Source organism: Euleptes europaea, chromosome 10, assembly GCF_029931775.1.
Source record: "Euleptes europaea isolate rEulEur1 chromosome 10, rEulEur1.hap1, whole genome shotgun sequence".
NCBI lineage: Eukaryota > Metazoa > Chordata > Lepidosauria > Squamata > Sphaerodactylidae > Euleptes > Euleptes europaea.
In genome coordinates, this window is record NC_079321.1 from 42,026,192 (window position 1) to 42,047,178 (window position 20,987).

A 20,987-nucleotide genomic window follows, 5' to 3' on the forward strand; every position below is an offset into this window, starting at 1 on the left:
AGGGCTGGATATGACATAAATGTCACTTGGTTGGGCTGGGCCATGCCTCGCCAGCCCACATTGGGACTAAGGGGGTGGCTGCCTCAGTTGGCTTGCGGACTGGATAAGAGCCCTCAAAGGGCCGGATCCAGCCTGCATGCCTTATGTTTGACACTCCTGGTTCACCAAGGTCACCTAGCAAGCTACCATGGCAGAGCAGATGTTCAAACCTGGGTATCCTTGATCCTAGTCTGAAAATCTACCCACCACACCATACTGTCTCTTTATCAAATCGGGTGGTGTTTTTACTAGAAATAAAAATTTTCTCTCTTTTAAAGGGAACATGAGTGTTCTATAGCTGAGTAGTACAGTGTGGAACACTCCCAGTTTAGGAAACAAGATGCTTTAAAGAATTAAAACCCAGAAGTGGCCTGCTGTAAATGAGAAACTCAAAGGAGACAAGGTGGAGCCATTGTACAAACAGCTATGTGAAAATGTTTCCTGGTTGATGGTAAACAGCTACAGGTTATGCTATACCTATCAGCAGTACACATTTTCCCCACAATCAGATAGTATCCATAATAATGGTGTCTGCCTGCACCATTAAAGGGATCTCCAAATCCACCCAGCAAGTACATTTTTAAAGATACTTTCAGGTTTTCTTTGAATTGCAGATGTTGTCGAAATGCAAAGTGCAATCTTCCTCATATTCATAGATAAGTAGTTATTCAGGAGGTATGATGTCAACAGAAATGCATTTGAATAATAAGCCTCCAGCACGGAATGTAATAGGACAGAGTGACCAAAGTATTTACATAGTTTATAACATGACCAGCATTTGTGCTGGAGAGAAAAATATTTCACCATTTTGCCAGTTCAGATGTTATGTATCCTTGCTTGGATTGAAAACAAACACTGTTGTCCGTTATGACTTTTGAAGAAGAGTTGGTTTTTATACCTGATTTTCTCTGCCGCTTTGAGTCTCCTTAAACTCGCCTTCCCTTTCTCTCCCCACAACAGACACCTTGTGCGGTCTGTGGGGCTGAGTTTAGAGAAAGCTGTGACTAGCTCAAGGTCACCCCAGCAGCCTGGGGAGTAGGGAAGCCAACCTGGTTCACCAGATTAGAGCCCACCACTTTTAACCACTGGCTCTGCTCTCCTGTTGACAAATTTCCCCTCTCTTTTAATCTTGTTAGAGATTTGCTGTAACAGCCACTATGGTCAACCCACACTTTCAATTCAGTTTAAGAAAAGTATTGTGTAATCTTCGAGATGAACAAATGCTTTGCAGCCTAAGGTTTGGTGAGCCTGAGCCCACTTTTCCTGTTTCATGAAGAGTTAAATAAATTGGGCAGGAGAACAGATAGACAAACAAGGGTACAAACAGAAAAGGGGGATGTCAGGGAGTGACTCCAAAGAGAGGCTAGAGAGCCCATTATCTCAGGGCACAGCTATGTTGTGATGCATTGCAAATCACAGATACAAACAAGATAGAGTTCAAAGAGTAAATGATACAATCAAAACTAGGTTTGCCCTTAAATGTTAACGAATTGGCTGTCTCTCTGGAGTGTTTTCCTGGTTTACACAAAACAATTTGGAGCGGAGGGTGGTGATGGGATGGGCGTTGCATCTGGAAAGGGCTGTCTAATCATTTTTGCCCAGAAGAGTAAGTAAACTTTGCATTCATGAACAGTGGTCTTGTTGTGCCAAGATGACCACAGCTCCTGAGATGGCTGGGTTATTGTGAGATTTTCCGCTGCCAACTAAGAACAGATTTACGTGCTACAAAGTGTGAATTAATGCATAATCAGAGCTCATCAGGCGCCACTCCTGGCAGGTTTCCATGTCAGGAAGCAGTTCTAGAACATGGAAAATAAAAGTGTGTTGTTGATCTGCAGCAGTTTTTACAAAACAGGAAGCAGAAAGCCGTAATTTCAAGGGTGTGCAAAGTCCCTTACTATGACCACTGACTGAATACCAGTTGAGCCTGTACAACTGGTACAGTTGATATTGTTGAACTAGGAACCCACTCTGCCATGAAACTCATGGGGTGACTCATTCCCTTTCAAACTGACGTTGGGTGAAAATGCATGGGAGGTTTTGCCTTGGATTTGCCACTCTCTAGATGCACATTTTCCCCATCTAAATTCTCAAAACTTTGCATGGGGGCTTATTTTTGAGTTTTTAGAATTTGGCTTGAAAAATGTGAATTTAGAGAGCGGTAAATCCAAGGCAAAACCTCCCATGCGTTTTCGCCCTTTACTTCATGTGATTGTCTCGGGATAAATGGCGGGGGGGGGGGCACATTCGGTGTCCTGAGGTGCTTGGAAGATGAACATGCAGTTTTCAAATCGTATTGACGGGCCATCTGGCGCGACGGGCAATCTGACACCGGAGTCACTCTAATTTTAGAAGAGGGCGCTATTTCAGCAACGCTGAAACGGACCTGCCACAAAACGTGATGAGGCCGGCAGAGGTGTTTTCAAAGGCTGTACATATTCACAGGGAAGAGCCCCGTGGCACAGAGTGTTAAGCTGCAGTACTGCAGTCAAAAGCTCTGCTCACGACCTGAGTTCGATCCTGACGGAAGTCAGTTTCAGGTAGCCGGCTCAAGGTTGACTCAGCCTTCCATCCTTCCGAGGTCGGTCAAATGAGTACCCAGCTTGCTGGGGGTAAAGGGAAGATGACTGGGGAAGGCACCGGCAAACCACCCCGCAAACAAAGTCTGCCTTGGAAACATCGGGATGGGACATCACCCCATGGGTCAGGAATGACCTGGTGCTTGCACAGGGGACCGTTACCTATTCACAGGGCGAATCTGTGCAAGTTACTCTACGAAACCTTCTACACAAGCGAGCAGCATAGCAACGCATAGTTAACTTGTGGAACTCCCTGCCCCAGGATGTGGTGAGGGCTACCAATTTGGAAGGCTTTAAGAGGGGAGTGGATTTTATGTCGCAGTGGACATGTTCATGGAGGAGAGAGTTATTCATGGCTATTAGTAAAAATGGATGCTAGTCATGATGCATACGTATCTTCTCCAGTATCAGAGGAGCATGCCTATTATTTTGGGTGTGGTGGGACACAGGCAGGACGGTGCTGCTGCAGTCGTCTTGTTTGTGGGTTTCCTAGAGGCACCTGGTTGGCCACTGTGTGAACAGAGTGCTGGACTTGATGGGCCTGGGTCTGACCCAGCAGGGCCTTTCTTGTGTTCTTATGAGCACTGGATAGCACGACTCTGGATAGCACGACTGAGTCGCTCCCGTTACGAAAGCGAACACGACACGTGCTTGGAGGGCAGGGACAGGCTCACTCCGGTCTCCCAGAGGCGAGCCACCAGCCGACCAATCGGAGCGGCCTTCTGCTTCGCCCCTCCCTCCGGGCCCCCGCTTGCTTCGCTCGGCTCCCCGACCTCCTAACCGGTTCTGGCCGGCTCCCTCCGCCCCCGCCTCAGTCTCGGCCCACCGCCGCACTCCTGACCACGGTCGGCTCGAGCCCTTCCGAGCGCTCCCATTGGCCGAGCGCTGGTGCCATTCGGCGAGAGCCGTTTGTGACGTCAAGAGACGCCCTGGTTTTGGCCCGGGCGGGGGGAGCGGGACGGTCGCGTCGCAAGACCACGCGCGCTGTGGCGAGCGAGGAGGCGGCGCTTCGACATCTCCGCCCGCCCCGCCCCGCCCCGCCCCTCGACTGGCCTCGCGCGGACGAACCCGCGCGCTCGTCTCTCTCTCTCTCTCTGCGGCCCCTCCCCCCCTTTCTGCCGTCAGCGCTGCGTGAGCCACCTCGCCAAACCAGACCCGCGCGTGGCCGCGCCGCCTGCTCTCCCCGCGCCCTGTGTATGGTCTACCGTCGCCGCCCTGCTCCGGCACCACCTCCGCGGCCGCCTCCTCTTCCCTCCGGCTCGGCTCCTTCTGCCCCCGGCGGTGGCGCCCTCAGCACCCAGGCCGTATGATCAGGCTACAGTCTTCAATGAGTAACCATATTCCTGTGAGTAGGTCCCTAACGGACGGCCAACGGCGCCTCGATCCGCCCCAAAGGTGCCGCTTAACGCGCCCTCCCTCCCTGTTGGTCTCTTTGTTCCTGGGCCGCGGCAGCCGCGTTTCTATGGAGCGGGAGGGCGACGGGACGGACCCAGCGGCGCCAGCCTCGCTTTGGCGCGGCGGCCCGAACGCACAAAGCCGTCGTTTTATTGTCTAGGCGGGGGGGGGAGGGGGGAAGGGACGCGGTATTTTTTAATCGCCTCTCTCTTTCCGTCGGCCCCGCGCCTCCTGAACTTCAGGAAGAGCGGCGGCTGGGGCGAAATCTGCTGCCCAGGTGACGGGCGGGACGTGGCAGGGGAAGGAGGAAAGGCGGCGTGCGGGGGGGGGGGCAGGGAGTGTCTGGGCGGCCGCCATCTGCCGAGGGGAAGGAGAGCGGGGACGGGGAGAAGAAGCGACAGCAGGCGCCTGTCCTGATGCTGCTGCTGCCAGGCGAGGAAGGGAGTTGGCCGGAACGGGCGGCCGGCGCTCGCGACACGTGGGCCTGCCTGGACCCACCGGGCTGGAAACCAAGCCGCAGGAAGAAACCCCGATGCCGGTGAAAAAAACGTAATTTGAGCGGGATCATTCCTTTCTTAACGCCGCCGGGCTCAGGACTGCGCTTCCTCGGCGTTAGAAAAGAGCAGGAGTCCAGTGGCCCCTTCAAAATTTCGGGCATGGGGATGAGCTTTCGGGAGCCGCGGCTCGCTTCTTCGGATAAGCTCCTACCCTGCCAGAAATTTTTGTTAAGTCTTTCAGGTGCTGCTGATGCATTGACTCGATAAAGGGAGCCCAGCCCTCGATGTGCAAGATCTGAGCAAGGCTGTCAAAGATAGGACGTTTGGGAGGACTTTGAGTCATAGGGTCGCCAGGAGTCGGAAGCGGCTTGACGGCACTTAACACACACAATCAGGAAAAGAGGAAGACCCAACAAGAGATGGATGGACTCAATAAAGGAAGCCACAGTCCTCAGTGTGCAAGATCTGAGCAAGGCTGTCAAAGATAGGACATTTGGGAGGGCTTTGATTCATAGGGTCGCCATGAGTCGGAAGCGGCTTGACGCCACGTAACACACACAAGGTGCTATTGGGCTCTTGCTCTTTTCTACTGCTAGTGACAGACGGACACGGCTACCCATCATGATCTTATTGGGTGTTGTTCGACTGCGATCCTGTCTCAGGTACCCTCAACGCAAGAGTCGGTCCCATTGGTGAGGGGGGGGGTGCTCGGTGAGGAGTGATTAGTGAGTCACAACAGCTCAGGAAGGCATGCGTAGAAGCCCAGCTGGAGCACTACTCGCGAGTTGTAATTCGGAACAGCTGCAGTCTGTCAAAGGCGAGTTGTGGCCCCCTACACATACTCACACACACACACTTATTTCACATGAGTTGGGGGATGAGACAAACCCCCGGCTTCCCTAACCACTGCTGGTCTCGAATCTTCGAGGATTCGGAGGTAGTAATTGACTTGTGCGTGGGGAAAATAAGGAACTCAAAAAGGGAAGCGTTGTGGGGGGAGGGTAGAAGAACTTTTGTGTTCATGGCCCTCAGCTATCTTTTAGTATCCCGGGGTGTGCCGAACCCCGTTTGTGACCTTGGAGTGTCTAGCCTAGCATTTAGGGGCGAGCTGCAAGTCTCCTGAAGCTCCAGCTCACAACGGGCCATGGGAGGCGGTGGGGGCACTCAACTTCACCCTCCCCTCTGTGTCTTCGGAAACAAGTCAAGACTTGCTCGGGCCGCTGCTGGGGTGCCTCTGGCCTTCCCAACACATATTGCAAGCAGCTGGAGCGCTGTTGCGCTGCCGTGACTCACGGGGGAGGGTGACTCATGGGGGTGGGGGGCTGGCAGGCAGATTGGTATGGCCTTTCCCGGGCTGACTCCATATAAGTGACCAGCGGTGCTTCCCTTCGGGGGACGGACCCACAGGCAGAAAGGTTTTTGGGGGGGAAAGCCACACAAGGAGTCTCCTTGAGCTAAAAATACTTGGCACAGGCTTACAAAAACCACTTGACTTTCAACTGTAGAGTGATGATTTCGAGAGGGAAGGGAGAGCAAAGATCTGCTTCATGGAAGTGATCTTTATATCTGAATGCTTCTCCTGCCGGCACTCTCAGCGTTGCTTTGTCTAAGGACGTGTGTGCTTGTGTGACATGTGAGAAGCCTATTGAATGACAAGCAAGGTGAGGTGGTTTATGGGTGGTGAGCTAACAAAGCAGTCATCTTTGAGCTGAGTCACAGGATTGTGTTAATTTGTGTTTGTGTGTGTGGCTCTGAGTTTGCCAATCAGTTAACACTGTGCTTGTAAGAGGCAGTTTGTAATCTGCTCTAGTTCAGAGGGGGCGTTTCCATTTTGAATTTTCCATCTTTTCCTTATGAGCCTTTTACCCACATCTAGTAAGTACAGAGGAAAGTGCTTGAATTTGTAGAAATTGATTGCTTTAATTTCCTAATCGTATTTGTTCCGGTGCTGTCTGCTGTAAGTTCTCTCAGACATGTTAAGAGCTCTAGTCTGCTGTTGAAGCCCACAGAAGCCAATGGTAAGAGGAGATGATTCTTAAATAGAAGCAGCTAAATCTAAAAGACCATCTGGGAAGCCATCTCTAATTTAGTGTGACAGCAGAAATAGAAAGTATATTAAAAACCCTTCCCAACTTATGAGTCTCTGGTATATATTGTCTGTATGTTGTAAATGTCATTGGGAATGAGTGAAGTTTCTATTGTTGCCTTGCCACCACCCACACTTTTAATTGGAGGAGGCAGTTATTCATGCAAATATGCCTGCTCACATAGATTTTGGCTGCTGCCTCATCCCAGTCCCAGAACTTCCACCTCCTCAAAAGTCCCTGCTGTTCTTCCTCCCCCTCATCAGTTGTCTTACTTTCTTTTCCTATGGTCCACTTTTTTCCTTCCCTCATGAAATTGCCATTCTCTCAACTTCTCTAATTCTCAGACCTAGTTAGTATTCTGTTCCTGCTTTCTTTGTGCTGCTCCGGGTAGCTAACATTCACGCTTTCATCATGCCATGCTTTTCCCGTTCTTCTGTATCTGAATGCTTTTGAGTGTGATTGCTGCAGGATGTGGAGATGCCACACGAGCATAAGGAGGCTGAATATGGGAAATGCTTTTGGCATCCAGCTGTGGCTGTTTCAGTCTGGCTAGAAATCTCTTTACCGAGGCAGAAACGTGCCTGAAAGGAACCTCTTCTCCAAGCCCAGAGTTGTAGCTTGCTGCTGTTATATTTCACTGGGCCTTGGATCAGATTTTCCTGCTGTTGGGGTGCCTTGTGATAGTAACAGTTTCAACACAGATAGCTTTGTTCTGACTGGTGTGGACAGGCACCATGCAAAGTATGAAAAATGCAAATTAGCAGTCTTTCACTGTTGGCTGTAATATGTATCTCACTTTCAGTAGTGGCCCTGAGTACGGAATAGCTTTAGTTAACAATGTAACTGTTGGATAACATTGCCATGGCAGTATATTGTATGCCTTTGAATGCATGCAACAGATGTTAACAACTAGCATCCAGAAATATCTTTGATTTCATCTTCAAAATCTTAAACAGAGAAGCATAAACTGCTTCAATGTTGGGACAGTGTCAGAGTAGAGGGCAGATGACAGCAATTTCACTTTCACTGATATTATAATCACATGCTCCCCTCCCATCTTTCTGGTGTTCAGTGCCTCAGTTCCCTTTCTTCACTTTCAACTGCAGCAATCCTTGTCACTTGAAAGAGATCAGTTTGTTAGACTTGTGCGTAATGTCTTTTTTCTAGCTTAGAGAAGTACCTACAATGTGTAGTTAAAAGAGCATTGTACTTATTCTTTACCCACTTTCCCAGATAAAAGTGTCCTGTAATGCATCTTTCAGAGCTTTGGCATATCTCCAGGGGAATAGAATGCCGTAGTTATGGAGCAGTCATAAAAGTGTATCTCTGTGCCTTTGACACTGTGGTTAGCACATGTAAGGAGATAGGAGCAACCTGCTTCGGTTGGAATCCCCAGTACTCCCTCCAGCTATCATGTCCTCCAGCCAGCGCCTTTGAACTAAGTAAACTCATGAAGAATGCAGCACAGTAGGCATACCTGAGAGTGAGGGTGTATAACCTTTTAGGAGATCTTGGTGAAAAGTAAACCTAGCTGTGGTGTTGACACAGATTATTTCAAGGCTGTGGACCTGAGTGACAAAGGCAGACCAAACTCCATTGGTGGTTATTGGTACCTTCAGTTCACAGGGCTTCTAAAAAAACTCAATTTTGGCTGATCTTTGTGCTTAGGAATTTTTTACTTCACATATTACTAATTGTATCAGCAGCCTAATGCATCAATTGACATATTTGTAGCAGGGAGCTTGATGGAGAATATTTACTGTATTTGCCTAGGCAATCGTGTTTGTTGACAGATTGGATTCTCAGGCAAAAAAGTCTCAAAAGTTCAAAATGTTTCCTTAGAATTCACACAGCGTTAATGGTCCTGTGGTTTTCTGAAGGTAAAATGCAACAGCCTTGGGGCACTTTCACACATAGTGAATAATGTACTTTCAATCCACCTTCAGTGCACTTTAATGATCATTTGCAAATGGATTTTGCCATTTCACACAGTAAAATCCAGCTGCAAAGTGCATTGAAGTGGATTGAAAGTGTATTTTTCATCATTTGTGAAAGCGCCCTTGTTCAGACACTCCTGGAACTAGCTGTGCGTAAAGGTTATAAACCCCCAGTTCATGAATTTGGAAGGACTTTGTGCTTGTAAACATTTGACAGGGTCTAGATTGACAGCAGTGTTTTCTTGAAAGCTTGACCATTTTGCTGTTTATCTCTTTTAAGCAACAACCTAGAGAATTAAGAATGCACTTACTGTATTCTTAGACAACAGACATTTAAAGGCATAGCTTGTGGATAGTGCGGATAGTAAATAACTTGTTGCAAATTAATTCCTTCTATAGTAGATAATCCTAAAGCAATATAGTATCATCAGTTCTGGTTCTCGAGAACATCTTTCCTGAAATATGAAAATAACACACTGAGTTATCAGAATTAAAAGTTAGTACCCTGTGGGATGCTGTTGGTAATTTAATACAGCTTTGCTCTCTTATAACCATGGCATCCAAGCAAGCTTAGCCTCAAAGAAAACAATATTTAAGAGTATGCATTCCTATTAATAGATGCAATTGTATATGGAATGGTTAGATACTTGTTTGTAGCATTCTTATTCCCTCCCCTTTTTTAACTTCATAGCCCCTGTGGTCATACCTTCTTCACAATATAAAGTCTGACATCTTATCCTCTTCCCAGTCTTGATGAAACTGTGGAAGCAGTACCGAGCAGAACTAAACAAAATCTGCTCAGCCTTGAGAAACTAACTAGCTATAATCTAAACTTCTCTGTACGGCTACATTCATGATAGAAGGCATTGATGCCTTGAGTTAACTAGTTTTACCACCCTGGGAAAAGCTAGTTAACTCAAGTACAAGGCATCTATGTCATAAATGTTCTTGTAAATAGAAGACTTTATTATGAGAGCCAGCGTGGTGTAGTGGTGAAGGTGTCGGACTGGGATTTGGGAAACCCAGGTTCGAATTCCCACTCTGCCATGGAAACTTGCTGGGTGACCTTGGGCCAGTTGCACAAACTCAGCCTCGACCCTGGCAAGTATTTGGATGGGAGACCTCCAAGGAGTACCAGGATCATGATGTGGAGGCAGGCAATGGTAAACCACCTCTGAATGTCTCTTGCCTTGAAAACCCTACGGGGTCGCCATAAATCAGCTGTGTCTTGACGGCAAATACCATTCCATAAGTTTATTATACCTAGTTGCAATTTAAGCAGTAATCTTTTGAGCCTTCTCCGTTCAACAAAGTTTATGGTTAAATGATAGGGAATTCTTAATACAAAAGTGAAATGTAACAGATTTGTTGAACGTGCACCTGGTAGACTTGCTATATGGCTATATAGACTTGCTATATGGCCATGGGCAAGGGTTGCTTTGTCAGCAACAACCTCTATATATACAAAATAACTGCTCCATCTCATGGGCTTAGTAGATCATGCCCATGTTCTGAACTTGCTATACTACCGGACAATGATGTGTTACAAATGCCCCACTAATTCTGTGGAAGTCTTTTGTCCCAGTTTATAATTTCAGCTGGAACAGGGCTGCAGTTCTAAGGTGCACAAGTTGTGAGAGACACTCATTTCTACTCTGTTCCATTTTATTCTGTTGTAGTGCCCTGAATATCTAGTAGGCATAAAGAAAGATGGTTTTGATTTTGAGTAAACAGGCAGAGTGGTGAAAGGGGATGCAGAGTCTGCTTCTTGGGAGTTGATGTGTAGGTTACCAACAGGTTTATTGTCTCCTGTGTTCAAGATCTATGTGAGATGACCGCGTGGTGCTGTTTGTAGCTCTGGAGTTAGCATTTTCATTATGCTGATGACATACAGCTATCACGTATCTTTTAGTAAGTGACTGATCGTGGCTGTCCCAATCCTTAGTCAATGCCTGAATGATGTGATTAAGATGATGGATATGAAGCTGGGCAAAATGGAGGTGACATTGCTTAGAGAGGGTGGTGCCTTGAAAGGGATCTTTATCCCCTGTGCATGGAGTACCTTTGGCATTTTGGGGTTCTGTTAAGAAGCCAGGGGTACTCTTGGACCCAGCCTTGTGGATGAATAAGCAAGTAGGCAGTGTTGCTGTCTTTGCCTTTGTCACTTACATCTGGCTCAAAAGCCCCTGGACAGCATTGGCTGACCACACTGATCCATGCTACTGTGATATTCAGAATGATAGTGCAGTGTGCTTTATGTGAGGCTGGCCCAGATAATTACTTGGCAGTTGCAGGTGGTGCAAAATGGTAGGCTGATTCACCTGTACCAGCCATATTACAACTCAGTTGGATCAATTGCACTGACTATCAGTTTGTTTGTCCGTACAAGTCAAGTTAATGCCGATTTGTCTTTTGGGGCTTTAATGCCATTTTGGCTTTTGGGGCTTGCATACTTGAAGGGTCACCTCTCCTTATATGAGCCCTGATGGGCCATTGACTGAGTATAGTTTTTGTTAATCTGATTTATTTTGTCTGTTGTATACTGGAACTTGCTTTTATGAAAGGCATTCTGAGCTTTTAGAAAAAAGCAGTATACAGATCTCCTTATTGTAGGTGACCACTGTCTACATGATGGAGTGGTATAAGGTAATGACACTTCATTACCACGTTGTTGCAGCACTTCTGTAGTTAAATATATGCACTAGAACAGTATTTGCCAACCAGTGGGTTCCAGGCAGATGACTGACCTGCCTGGTTGTTCCTCTGCATGTGTCCTGCAACTCTGGAAAAGATCTTTATGGGTTGGAAAGGGCTACAGAGGAATGTGGGAAAACTGCTTACTCTGCATGGATAGTTGGGCACAAACCCGTTTTTAGTAAAAGGCAATAGTTATCCTCTCCAGAACACTGAGGTGTGCTGAATATAGCCTTACTTTTTAAAATAGCTGTTGGTTCTGCAGTCCCTGATTCCTGCTGGCCTTACAACTCTAATTTCAAGCAATTCTACCTGCTGCATTCCTTCTTCAGATCCATGAAACTGCATTACTTAATCTTTTTTTTAATGTAACACACAAGCAGAAAGCTATAATAGGCCTCTCATGTATCCAGGCATCTTCTACAAAACTTGTACCTGAAAACTGTACTTCAGCGCTGGTCTCACTGTTCAGCAACTATTTATTTTTGGTTGAGTTGACTCCCTGGCTGGTTTTGTGAAACTAAGCAGTATTCTTTTTTTAAAAAATCTGCACAGCTGGTAATGCTAGACTTGTTTCCATATGTGCACGTTTAAACTTGCTTTGAAGTTGTGTAAGCAAAACTCATCAAGAACTTAGATTGTGTATTGAACCATATTTCCTCACTCCTATGTGTAGTATCTGAATAGAAACATTAAGCATTCATTGTGTGGGACTCCCTGAAATATTTTGCTAAAGGTCTTCCTGGCTCAAGTGGGTTGGTTGGGCTGAATTCTTACGTCCTGTTTGAAAAACATGGTTCCTGGTTTTAAAAGTAGTTCTTAATGTGTTCTTTCTGTATCTTTCTCCTTTTTGCCAAGCAGATCTTATTCTTACTCTTAGCTTTTAAACTTTCAGTAGATCTTACAATTCTTTCCTTCTTTACAGCTTATTTTGAGTTGTGGTGCTAGGAACATAACATATAAAGTCTTATGAGGCACAAGTTAAACCTATATAATAGCTTTTTAAAGGAGTTTAATTCCTTAGGCTGTTAATACATCCTAAAACATTTCATAGCATCACATTGCTGACTCTTGTTCACTTATGTTATCCAGTGTAATCTGAGAAGTGGGAGCGTCTTGTGCACTTGCTTGTTTAAAGGAAACACTTAATTTATTGCTGAATTGGGATTTCTGCCTTTGTAGTGAAGTTATGTCATGGCTGTCTACTCCTGAAACTATTCTTGCAAATAACTTTTCACAGGGTTGTCATTCAGCTCCCTTCTCCAGATGCAGGAGCTATTGACTGTAAGGGAAATTGATAACCAGCCTGTAGGATTTAGGTGATAAGCACTAGAGAGGCCTGGGTTCAAATTTGTGTTTAGGTGTAAACCAACTGCAGTTCTGAGTTCTGCACGAGTTGTGATGAAACACTGGATGTTGGAGGAGAAAATGAGTGTAAAGGATATTGTGGAAAGACCCCAGATCTACAGATCGTAGTCTTAAAATGGAATTGAGGAGTTGATTATATCCATATATGGAAAACTAATTGTTGTTATTCTTCGTTTAATGTCAAATTGGGGTTTTCTCATGTTTTCACATATTGTGATACTTTTATAAACATTAATAGTTACAAAAATATAATATAGGATGTGCTGCAGACTTAATTTAATTATATTGTACTGGGTGCAAAGTAGGTTCTCAGGTTCCACTAAAGGATGCTAGGGCAAGGAATATGGGGGGGGGGAGTTGCCCTCTTTCTTGGTGGACACAAATCACCACTTAAATATCTCTTGAACCCCAAAAGATACATAGGTCCCTTGTAAGGAGCAGAGCAAAATAAGAATAATGTAGGATCCCCTTGGGAGAGCATTCTTATATATAAGTAGTATACTGTGTGGTCTTGCTTGTCTGATAGTCATTCACCTGGGCTACCTGGAGAATTTTCCAATCCTTCTCCACCATCTGTAGTATTGAGAAACAGGCAGTTCTTCCTGATTGGGAACCGGGGTTTACAGGGGTGGTTGTTCTTGTTGTTGTTAAATTAAAAAGTGCTCAGCTTTTTAATTTAACATCTGGATTTGCCCTGTTTTTCCTTTCCTCTCAGGTATGTTACTTAAGACTAGGCTGTATGAAAAGTACCTGTTTTGTCAGTGACCAGTAACTTATTTTTTTTTTCTCTTTGCAGCAGTTCTGTGGTGTTCTTGGTCACACATTTATGGAGTTTCTGAAGGGCAGTGGGGACTACTGCCAGGCACAGCACGGCCTCTATGCAGACAAGTGAACTGTAGAAGTCCATTACTACTCCACCAAGAAGCCCCCTTAAAAGCGGTTACCAAGATAAGACGTGTTGAATTGAAATTGGCAGAGCATTTTACAAAGGAGTTCAGACCTGGATGGGGTAACCTCAGAGCACTGCCTTTCTTTTTTGCCTCAGTATTACTGGATTGAAGAATAGCTGCTTCTTGTTTTAAGAGGTTCATTTCATTTCCCATTGCTCCCAAGTTCATACCTGTCAGTACTTTCAAGTGGCTTTTAGTAAAGTAGACTTCCATTCCTCTGAACCAATTCTGTTAATTTTTTTTAAATTGTATCAATCTTGTTGCACGTTTAACTAAATTAACATGGCCCGAATGAACCGCCCAGCTCCTGTGGAAATCACTTACAAGAATATGAGATTCCTTATCACTCACAACCCTACCAATGCAACCTTAAACAAGTTCATAGAGGTAAGGACACTCGAAGGGAATGCTTATTTATAAACTTTGTAACATTGACAGCAGTTCATGTTTAATATAATACTGATGTGTTACTTAATTTGCATCGTTTTCATATTATACTTCACTGTCTTGAGCAAGCAGTCCCATCTATAGCTTTTTAGAATACAGTACATCTACATAGTGCCATAAGCTTGAGGATGCCGTTTGTAAGTACTAAGGTGATGCTGGATGATAAAATCATTCCCGAAAATGGTCTGGGCTACATCACAAGAAAGTGTCTGCTGATACGAAGCTAATGTGTAGAGGCATATTTTAGTGACAGCAGATTAAATGATGTGGTTACTGATAGTGAAAGGACATTACAAACTTCAGTAGCATCTGCTTAATTTTGATGTGCAAGAAAATATGCATCAGTCTCCGTATTTTCTTGAACTAGTGTAGGATAAATGGGGGACTCATGGGAGAGGAATCTCATTTTCCCATACCCTCTCCTTGCTGTTTGTTTCCCTCTCCCTGGTGGTGCCTGCAGCTTCTCTCCACCCACCTACCTGTGTTTTTCTGTTCCCTTCCCCCATCTATAACTTCTACCTTTTTTGCCCCTCTCCTTCCAAGTTTACTCCCCCATATTTTACTCTTTTTAGTGTGTGCTGCTCTCCCCGTCTCCCCCATAATGATACTAACTGAAGTTTGGAACCCTCAGCAAAGTTGGGTTCCTTACTAGCCCCCAATATATAGTCTCACAGGAGCTCTGTGAAATTTTTAAAGAACCAGACATTACCTTATCTGGTCGTGTGAATCTTTTAGTGTATATCTTTTAAACTTGTGAAGCCCCATGTTTGTAGGAAAATAAACATGTCCTCATTTTGTGTACCTTTTGATCTCAGCATTAAACAGTTGCAGTTTATTTTCTTGATTAAATGGTATTATCAGCTTGTGGTAGAAATGAAACAGCCCGCTGGTTCCTGCATGGTAGGTCAAAGTGCATCAATGTTGGGTAGAAATCTAATACTGCTGTTCCTAGTTCTTGTATTCTTGACATATAATTTCCACAGTACGTTGTGTTTATAAGCCTTCAGTGGTTCAGAGTGAAGTCTCTGCCATTTTTAAAAAAGCTTTCAGGCTTTATAGATGGAGCCTTGTATGTAGTAAGAGTGAAAGGCAACTGCTGAGAAGTAACTAGAAATAATCTTTGTTTACAATACAGTAACACAGGCTTGGACATTTGCAGAGTTTTTAACAGTCAAGATTTTAAAAACCTGCTTTCTCCTTAGGAACTAAAGAAGTACGGAGTAACGACAGTAGTGAGAGTTTGTGAAGCCACTTATGACACTGCTCTGGTAGAAAAAGAAGGCATTCAGGTTTTGGTAAGTGGCTTAATCTAACATATTAAATTATCCGTTATTTTCATAGTACTCACTATTCAAAAAAGTACTAATAAAAATTTGTAGAGTTCTTTTGGGTTTTCCTTTTCAAAATATAATATATAAGAAAATATAAGAGGAATAGTTTTGTAAAAAGGCAGTGGCATTGTGTCTTATACAGACAGCTGAAGAAAACATGGATGAAATCATTCAAACCAAGCAGTAATACAGATGTTGCAATTAGCTTTGCTAATTAAGAGTTTCAGAAGTGATCCCTAGGAAACCTAAAGTTCTCTTTGACCATCCTATGTTTCTCGTGTTGAAACAAGACTTGTGTGTTTTGCATGGAAGTACACAATAGCAAATGTAGATTTCAAGAAGTTATGGTAGAATAGCTTAAATGGAAAGATGGCTTGTAACTTGGCAACATCAACTTTTTTAGTTATTTGGAGGTTAAATGCACTATCATCCCAAAGGATTGTAAGATGGTTACACTGGTTGTTTCGGTTGCAAGAGAAGAAAATTGGTCTACTTCATACTTTGCAGGACTGGCCCTTTGATGATGGAGCTCCACCATCTGTACAGATTGTTGATGATTGGCTTAACCTCTTGAAAGTTAAATTCCGTGAAGAGCCTGGCTGTTGCATTGCTGTACATTGTGTTGCTGGTCTTGGAAGGTAAGCAAAACTTAGTGATCAAGGTCTACTATTGTAGCAGTTATTTTCACTGGGTGCATGAGGTAGTGACATATTCAGCACTGCAGCTTTAGAGCAGACATGTAGGCATGCTCATTACGTAGCTGTGTACCATTATTTATAGGATTGTATAATTGCAACGGACCAAATCTACAGTGGTTCCCAAACTTTTTTAGGTTACCACTCCATTGGTTCCATAAACTCACCCCCCATGCACTCTACCCTATAAAAAGCATTATTCAGAATAGTGGTTTGCACAACCCACTAAGGTAACAATAAAATTTGAAACAACAACCATTAATTTGCATATTTTTTTCAAATTTCCCCCAATATGTTTAATTTGCATATTTCCCCTTTAAAGTTATTACAAAATTGTGAATCCTTATATAATCTAGAAATATTAATAGAGGACAGGCAGCAACAAAAATAATATTTGTATAGGTAGGTTAAGCTTGTGTGTGTGTGACTGGCTCAAGGACACCCTGCAAATGCCCATGGTGGACATCATATTACTGGTAAATTGTTCTCTGATGGAGTATTAACCAGAAAGCTGAATTGGGCAGTGTTGTGGTGAGAAAGGAGATCCTGTGTTCGTCTTGTGCTGGGTTCATAATTTTCAGTAAAGCTATGGAGTTCCAGATGCAATATGCAGAACTCATTTTTAAATTTTATCTGATGTTTATCGGTTGAGTATCATTGCTACTCTATCATGAAATCAATAGGTGGTATTAGGCAGATCAGCGTTTCTGGCTGGGATTCACATAGCGGAAAAATGACACTGGGATATTGTGGAAAAAATCAAGGCAGCTTGGACAGCCCTAAGCATAATATGTTTTCTTTTTCTTGCAGAGCACCTGTATTAGTTGCCCTTGCACTCATTGAATGTGGAATGAAGTATGAAGATGCAGTACAGTTTATAAGGCAGTAAGTATTGACTGTGGAAATCTGAGTTTCATATTTCAGAGTTTTATTTAAGCATAGGTTCAATTGCAAAACAGCATGTGATGTACTGTTGTGACCCAGCAAATCAACCAGAGTCAAGGAAGGAGCTCACAGTGATAGCTGTATGGCTTGTACTGAAATACACATAAAGGGGAGAGATAGTTACCAAGTTTCATAACTGCACTGAGAGTGCATGTCTGTCTTTTTTTAACTGTGGCATCCTTAGTGCAATATGAAACAAAATGTTGCTAAATATAACATTGAAAGGTAAGTGAACACTGTCCAAACAAATTTTTTTGCTACAAATGTAGAGGGATTCTTTATTCTGAAGGGACATTCATATCCTTTCCTTGACAGAAAGTAATTAGAAGTGAAATTATTTTAGGCACTCCGACACATGAAACTCAATCAGTTCAACACACTCATTTTTTTCCAGGAAGCGACGTGGAGCTTTTAACAGCAAGCAGCTTCTGTATTTGGAGAAATACCGACCCAAGATGCGCCTGCGTTTTAAAGATTCAAATGGTCATCGAAACAACTGTTGCATTCAGTAAAACCAAGCTGCTTTGGAAGTAGAAGACTAAACTAGATTTACATGGGGAAAGTATATGTATGTCTAAATTACATGAAGCTTCTGTAGAAGTAGGCCAAAATGTTGGCAGGACAGCAATTTTGTTTAGATAACCATCATTTGAGAACAGGAAATGTACATGGCCTTTAAAATGTCTTAGTAGTTTGTATCATTAAACTTTCCTTAATCATGCAGTTCAGTTTTTCATTGAAGTCCAGTAGACTCATCTACCACAACATGTGTAGAGATTAGTTGCCAAAAGCCCAGCACATTATTTCTGTCTTATCACAGCGTAGTTCTAAAGTAACTACAGCAATCTGGACCTTTCCCTTTCTCCCCACTGTGTTAACTTCTGTTTTTGTGGAAAGGCTTTGTAGGGTAATCTGCCAGTTCACTGTAAGTTTGTCTCCCACAATCGCACTAGAACGAATATCAGGATTTGCACACAATTTACTGATTTAGTCACTTTTGGTGTCTAAACATTTGTTACTTAATCCTCTTCATTCACATGCATCGAAAGGAATCCTTCATGCTATACAAGCACACAATTTTTTAATGTCTCCAGACAAAAAGCCTTATAGTAAAACAAATACTGGCACTTAATGTGCAACCTACCAGAGGGCCTGTAAAAGGATGGGAGGGGACTAATTAATATTTCTAGTAAAATGTTGCCTTTGTCTTGTGCAGGAAGTATAGAATATGCCCTTTACTTTAGTAAATATTTTTTTAATGTAGAAATGCTTTATTGTAGCTGAAAATTCTTAATCATAAAATTTCTGAAGATCTTGTAATTTCTTTTACTGTAACTATTGAAAGTTCTTTACCAACTATTGCTTTGTTGGAAGTGATTTTGTGTTTTTTCTTGAGTTTCTGCTGTGAAGATGGCAGACCTCTGTAATATTTTGTATGCCTTTTGAGCTGCGTAACTTAATATTTGGATACTTGATAATTTGTTATGTAATTGATAAATGGTGATGTGTATTAATGTTCAACCATATATTTATACTGTATTGGGAATGTGTGGTTATAGTACTGTGGGGGAAATAATTTGCCAGTGTTCACCAGCTTGTAAAATCTAGTGCGAGAGCTCAGACATCGAAGTAAAGTCAAAGCTGCCTTGCAGTTTACCTGAAATAATTGGTTCTTTGTGGGGGGTGGGAGGGAAAGGCACCTTCTGGTTTACTGTCGTGTTATGGACGTCTTTGATGTGCTAGTCGCAGTCGAGAAGACCAAGTCCCTATAAGATAAATGAGATTCTTTGAAATTCAGAATTCCTTACTGACGTATTCATGACTACACTTGTCCTTGGCAAGGTAATATGGTTCAGAAAGAACTGGAAATGGGTTAAATAAATCTGTTGTCAATCCTGACATATTTCATACATGTGGAAACATCTTCTAAACTAATACTGCCGTTTTTGACACCTGGTTAAATGACCATCCTTCAGTGTGTGACAAACCATAGTCGGAGTTGGGATAGTATTAGTATGTGTTCAACAAATCTGTTAAGAGTGCTGTAAGTATACCAACTGCACGTGTAACAAGTCACTATGGTTTAGGCATAAACTAGGTGTCAGAATGCATGCGAGACTTTCCGTTTCAGTGAATCCAGGTGGCTTCTAGTGGCAATGGAGGCCAGGTAGAGAATGCCAATGACTAACTTATAGCCAGAAAGCTTCCAAATGGTGCTGAATCTGAGGAATTGAGGTTGCAGGTAGTTGTGTTGGTCCAAAGCAAAATCTAGAATGAAAGCTTTTTATTGGTATTAGCAGCTAAAGCATGGAGGCTTTCTTGCTTTAGCAATCAAAACATTATTTTTCAGAGTGGGGAGATATTTCAGTGCTATATATCAAGACTGCTTATCTGCATGCTGTACCAGGATGGGGCTTCTGAAAAAAATGAATGGGAAAATTTTATTTAAAAACTTTGATTCAAATTTAAATAAATGTTAGTGAAAGACAGCACATACCGCATGTACACATACTGGTTTGTCCATGTTTCATATCCCACATTTAGCCTATCTAATGAGTGATTTGCAGCACAACAGCCCTGACCACTGTAAACAGACTGCAAGTGGGATATCTCATTTTCTCCTAATTACTTCCTGTTTTCTTCCCTGAAAGCCCCCATAACCTCTTCCCTTTTCCTACCTCCTTTTCTCCTACCCACCCACCGGCCAACCTACCTTGTATCTGCCACCCTGTATTGTTTTCCTTACCTGCTCCTGGCAACATCTCCCTAGGAAGAAGTCTGACCAAGATGCTGGCTGCTGGACTGGACCCAGTTGCATTCTGGGGAACTGCAAGGGGCACCTCACTTTCCCCTGTATTTGCCTTACCACACTGTTTCCTCCTGGTAACCTACATCTTCACAATTCTCTGCTTCCTTCTTCCCTTCCCACCAACCTACCTCTTATCTGCCCCTTTTCTCCACAGTGGGGACTCAAAGTAGCTTATATCTTTATCCTCACAACAACCCTGAGAGGTAAGCTAGGCTAAGACTATGTGGCCCATGGTCACACTGAGCTTCCATGGCAGAATGGGAATTTGAACCTGAGTCTCTGGGATTCTAGTTGGAAACTGTCCACTACACCACACTGGTTTTTGTGTGGCGGCCGCTGTTGAACAGTAGTGCGCAACCATGACCTGGTGGGTCATGGATCTCACGTGGTATCAAGTCACCCAGTAGTTGCTGCCAGCCCTAGCCCTGATTCTCCCTCAAAGGCCAAAACAGCCTTGGAAAAGGCACTCTTACTGACAGAAACCAAGGCTTTGACAATATTGTGGATGCTTAGCAACAGCCACCCAGGGCATTCAGTTCTTAGCAACTGATGCTGCTTCTATTATTTGGGGCATTAATCTCCCCAATATGTGAGTGTGGGGGGTGTTAGATTTTGTGTTTTTCTGCAAACCTGGGGCTTTTCTCGAGTTTGTAGAAAGATCTTCCTTGTCTGTTCATGACTCCAATCTCAGGATTTAAGCATACATTTGGCCATATTGAGAATTAGATATAGTGATGATGATATTTACATGTGTGGGACAAAGTTTCCAACCTACATTACGGATGCTGTGTGAAGTGTTAGGCTGATTTGTATAGAGGGAAGGGAGTGGTGCTGGGAAGAGCTGATAGCATACTGGTCTTCAGTTGAAAATACAGAAATTAATAGTTGCTTAAATGCTGGCTCAGCATCCCTGATTTCTGCAACCCATGCAGGCTATAATTCTATGGAATTCCTACTAGCCCAAAGATTAGTGAGTGTGGGGTGGGATAACACAGTGTGAAGTAGACAGTTGGGGGCTGCAGTCCTGAAGAAAAATGACAGGGTTTTATATACTTGGTGTAAGAGATGTGTTCAAGGTCTCTAACGTGAGTATGTGTCTTAGGGTTCTGTGTTTTCCTTTGAGTACTGTTACTTGATTGAAAACCCAAAGGTGCAAAATGAGGTTCTGCTATTAACATTAAGGGTAAGATACAGACTGACCTTCCCACGTTTAT

At 43.6% G+C, this 20,987-nt stretch overlaps 2 protein-coding genes across 2 annotated transcripts; both read left to right on the top strand.

The window, feature by feature from the left end:
• Positions 1-3,829: 3,829 nt before the first annotated feature.
• Positions 3,830-13,530, top strand: LOC130483549 (uncharacterized). The gene is made up of 2 exons (XM_056856326.1): positions 3,830-3,963; positions 13,393-13,530. Exons 1-2 carry the CDS (start codon positions 3,925-3,927, stop codon positions 13,486-13,488), a joined length of 135 nt encoding a protein of 44 aa, XP_056712304.1. The 5' UTR covers positions 3,830-3,924; the 3' UTR covers positions 13,489-13,530.
• Positions 13,531-13,808: 278 nt separating this feature from the next.
• Positions 13,809-17,509, top strand: PTP4A1 (protein tyrosine phosphatase 4A1). The gene is made up of 5 exons (XM_056856324.1): positions 13,809-13,933; positions 15,196-15,288; positions 15,832-15,962; positions 16,830-16,904; positions 17,359-17,509. Exons 1-5 carry the CDS (start codon positions 13,829-13,831, stop codon positions 17,474-17,476), a joined length of 522 nt encoding a protein of 173 aa, XP_056712302.1. The 5' UTR covers positions 13,809-13,828; the 3' UTR covers positions 17,477-17,509.
• Positions 17,510-20,987: the final 3,478 nt, after the last annotated feature.

Coding starts and splice junctions, on each gene's coding strand:
- PTP4A1 (XM_056856324.1), top strand. CDS start 13,829: ATGGCCCGAATGAACCGCCCAGCTCCTGTGGAAATCACTTACAAGAAT. Junction 13,934..15,195: donor CCTTAAACAAGTTCATAGAG/GTAAGGACACTC, acceptor CTTTCTCCTTAG/GAACTAAAGAAGTACGGAGT. Junction 16,905..17,358: donor GCAGTACAGTTTATAAGGCA/GTAAGTATTGAC, acceptor ATTTTTTTCCAG/GAAGCGACGTGGAGCTTTTA.
- LOC130483549 (XM_056856326.1), top strand. CDS start 3,925: ATGATCAGGCTACAGTCTTCAATGAGTAACCATATTCCT. Junction 3,964..13,392: donor CAATGAGTAACCATATTCCT/GTGAGTAGGTCC, acceptor TTCTCTTTGCAG/CAGTTCTGTGGTGTTCTTGG.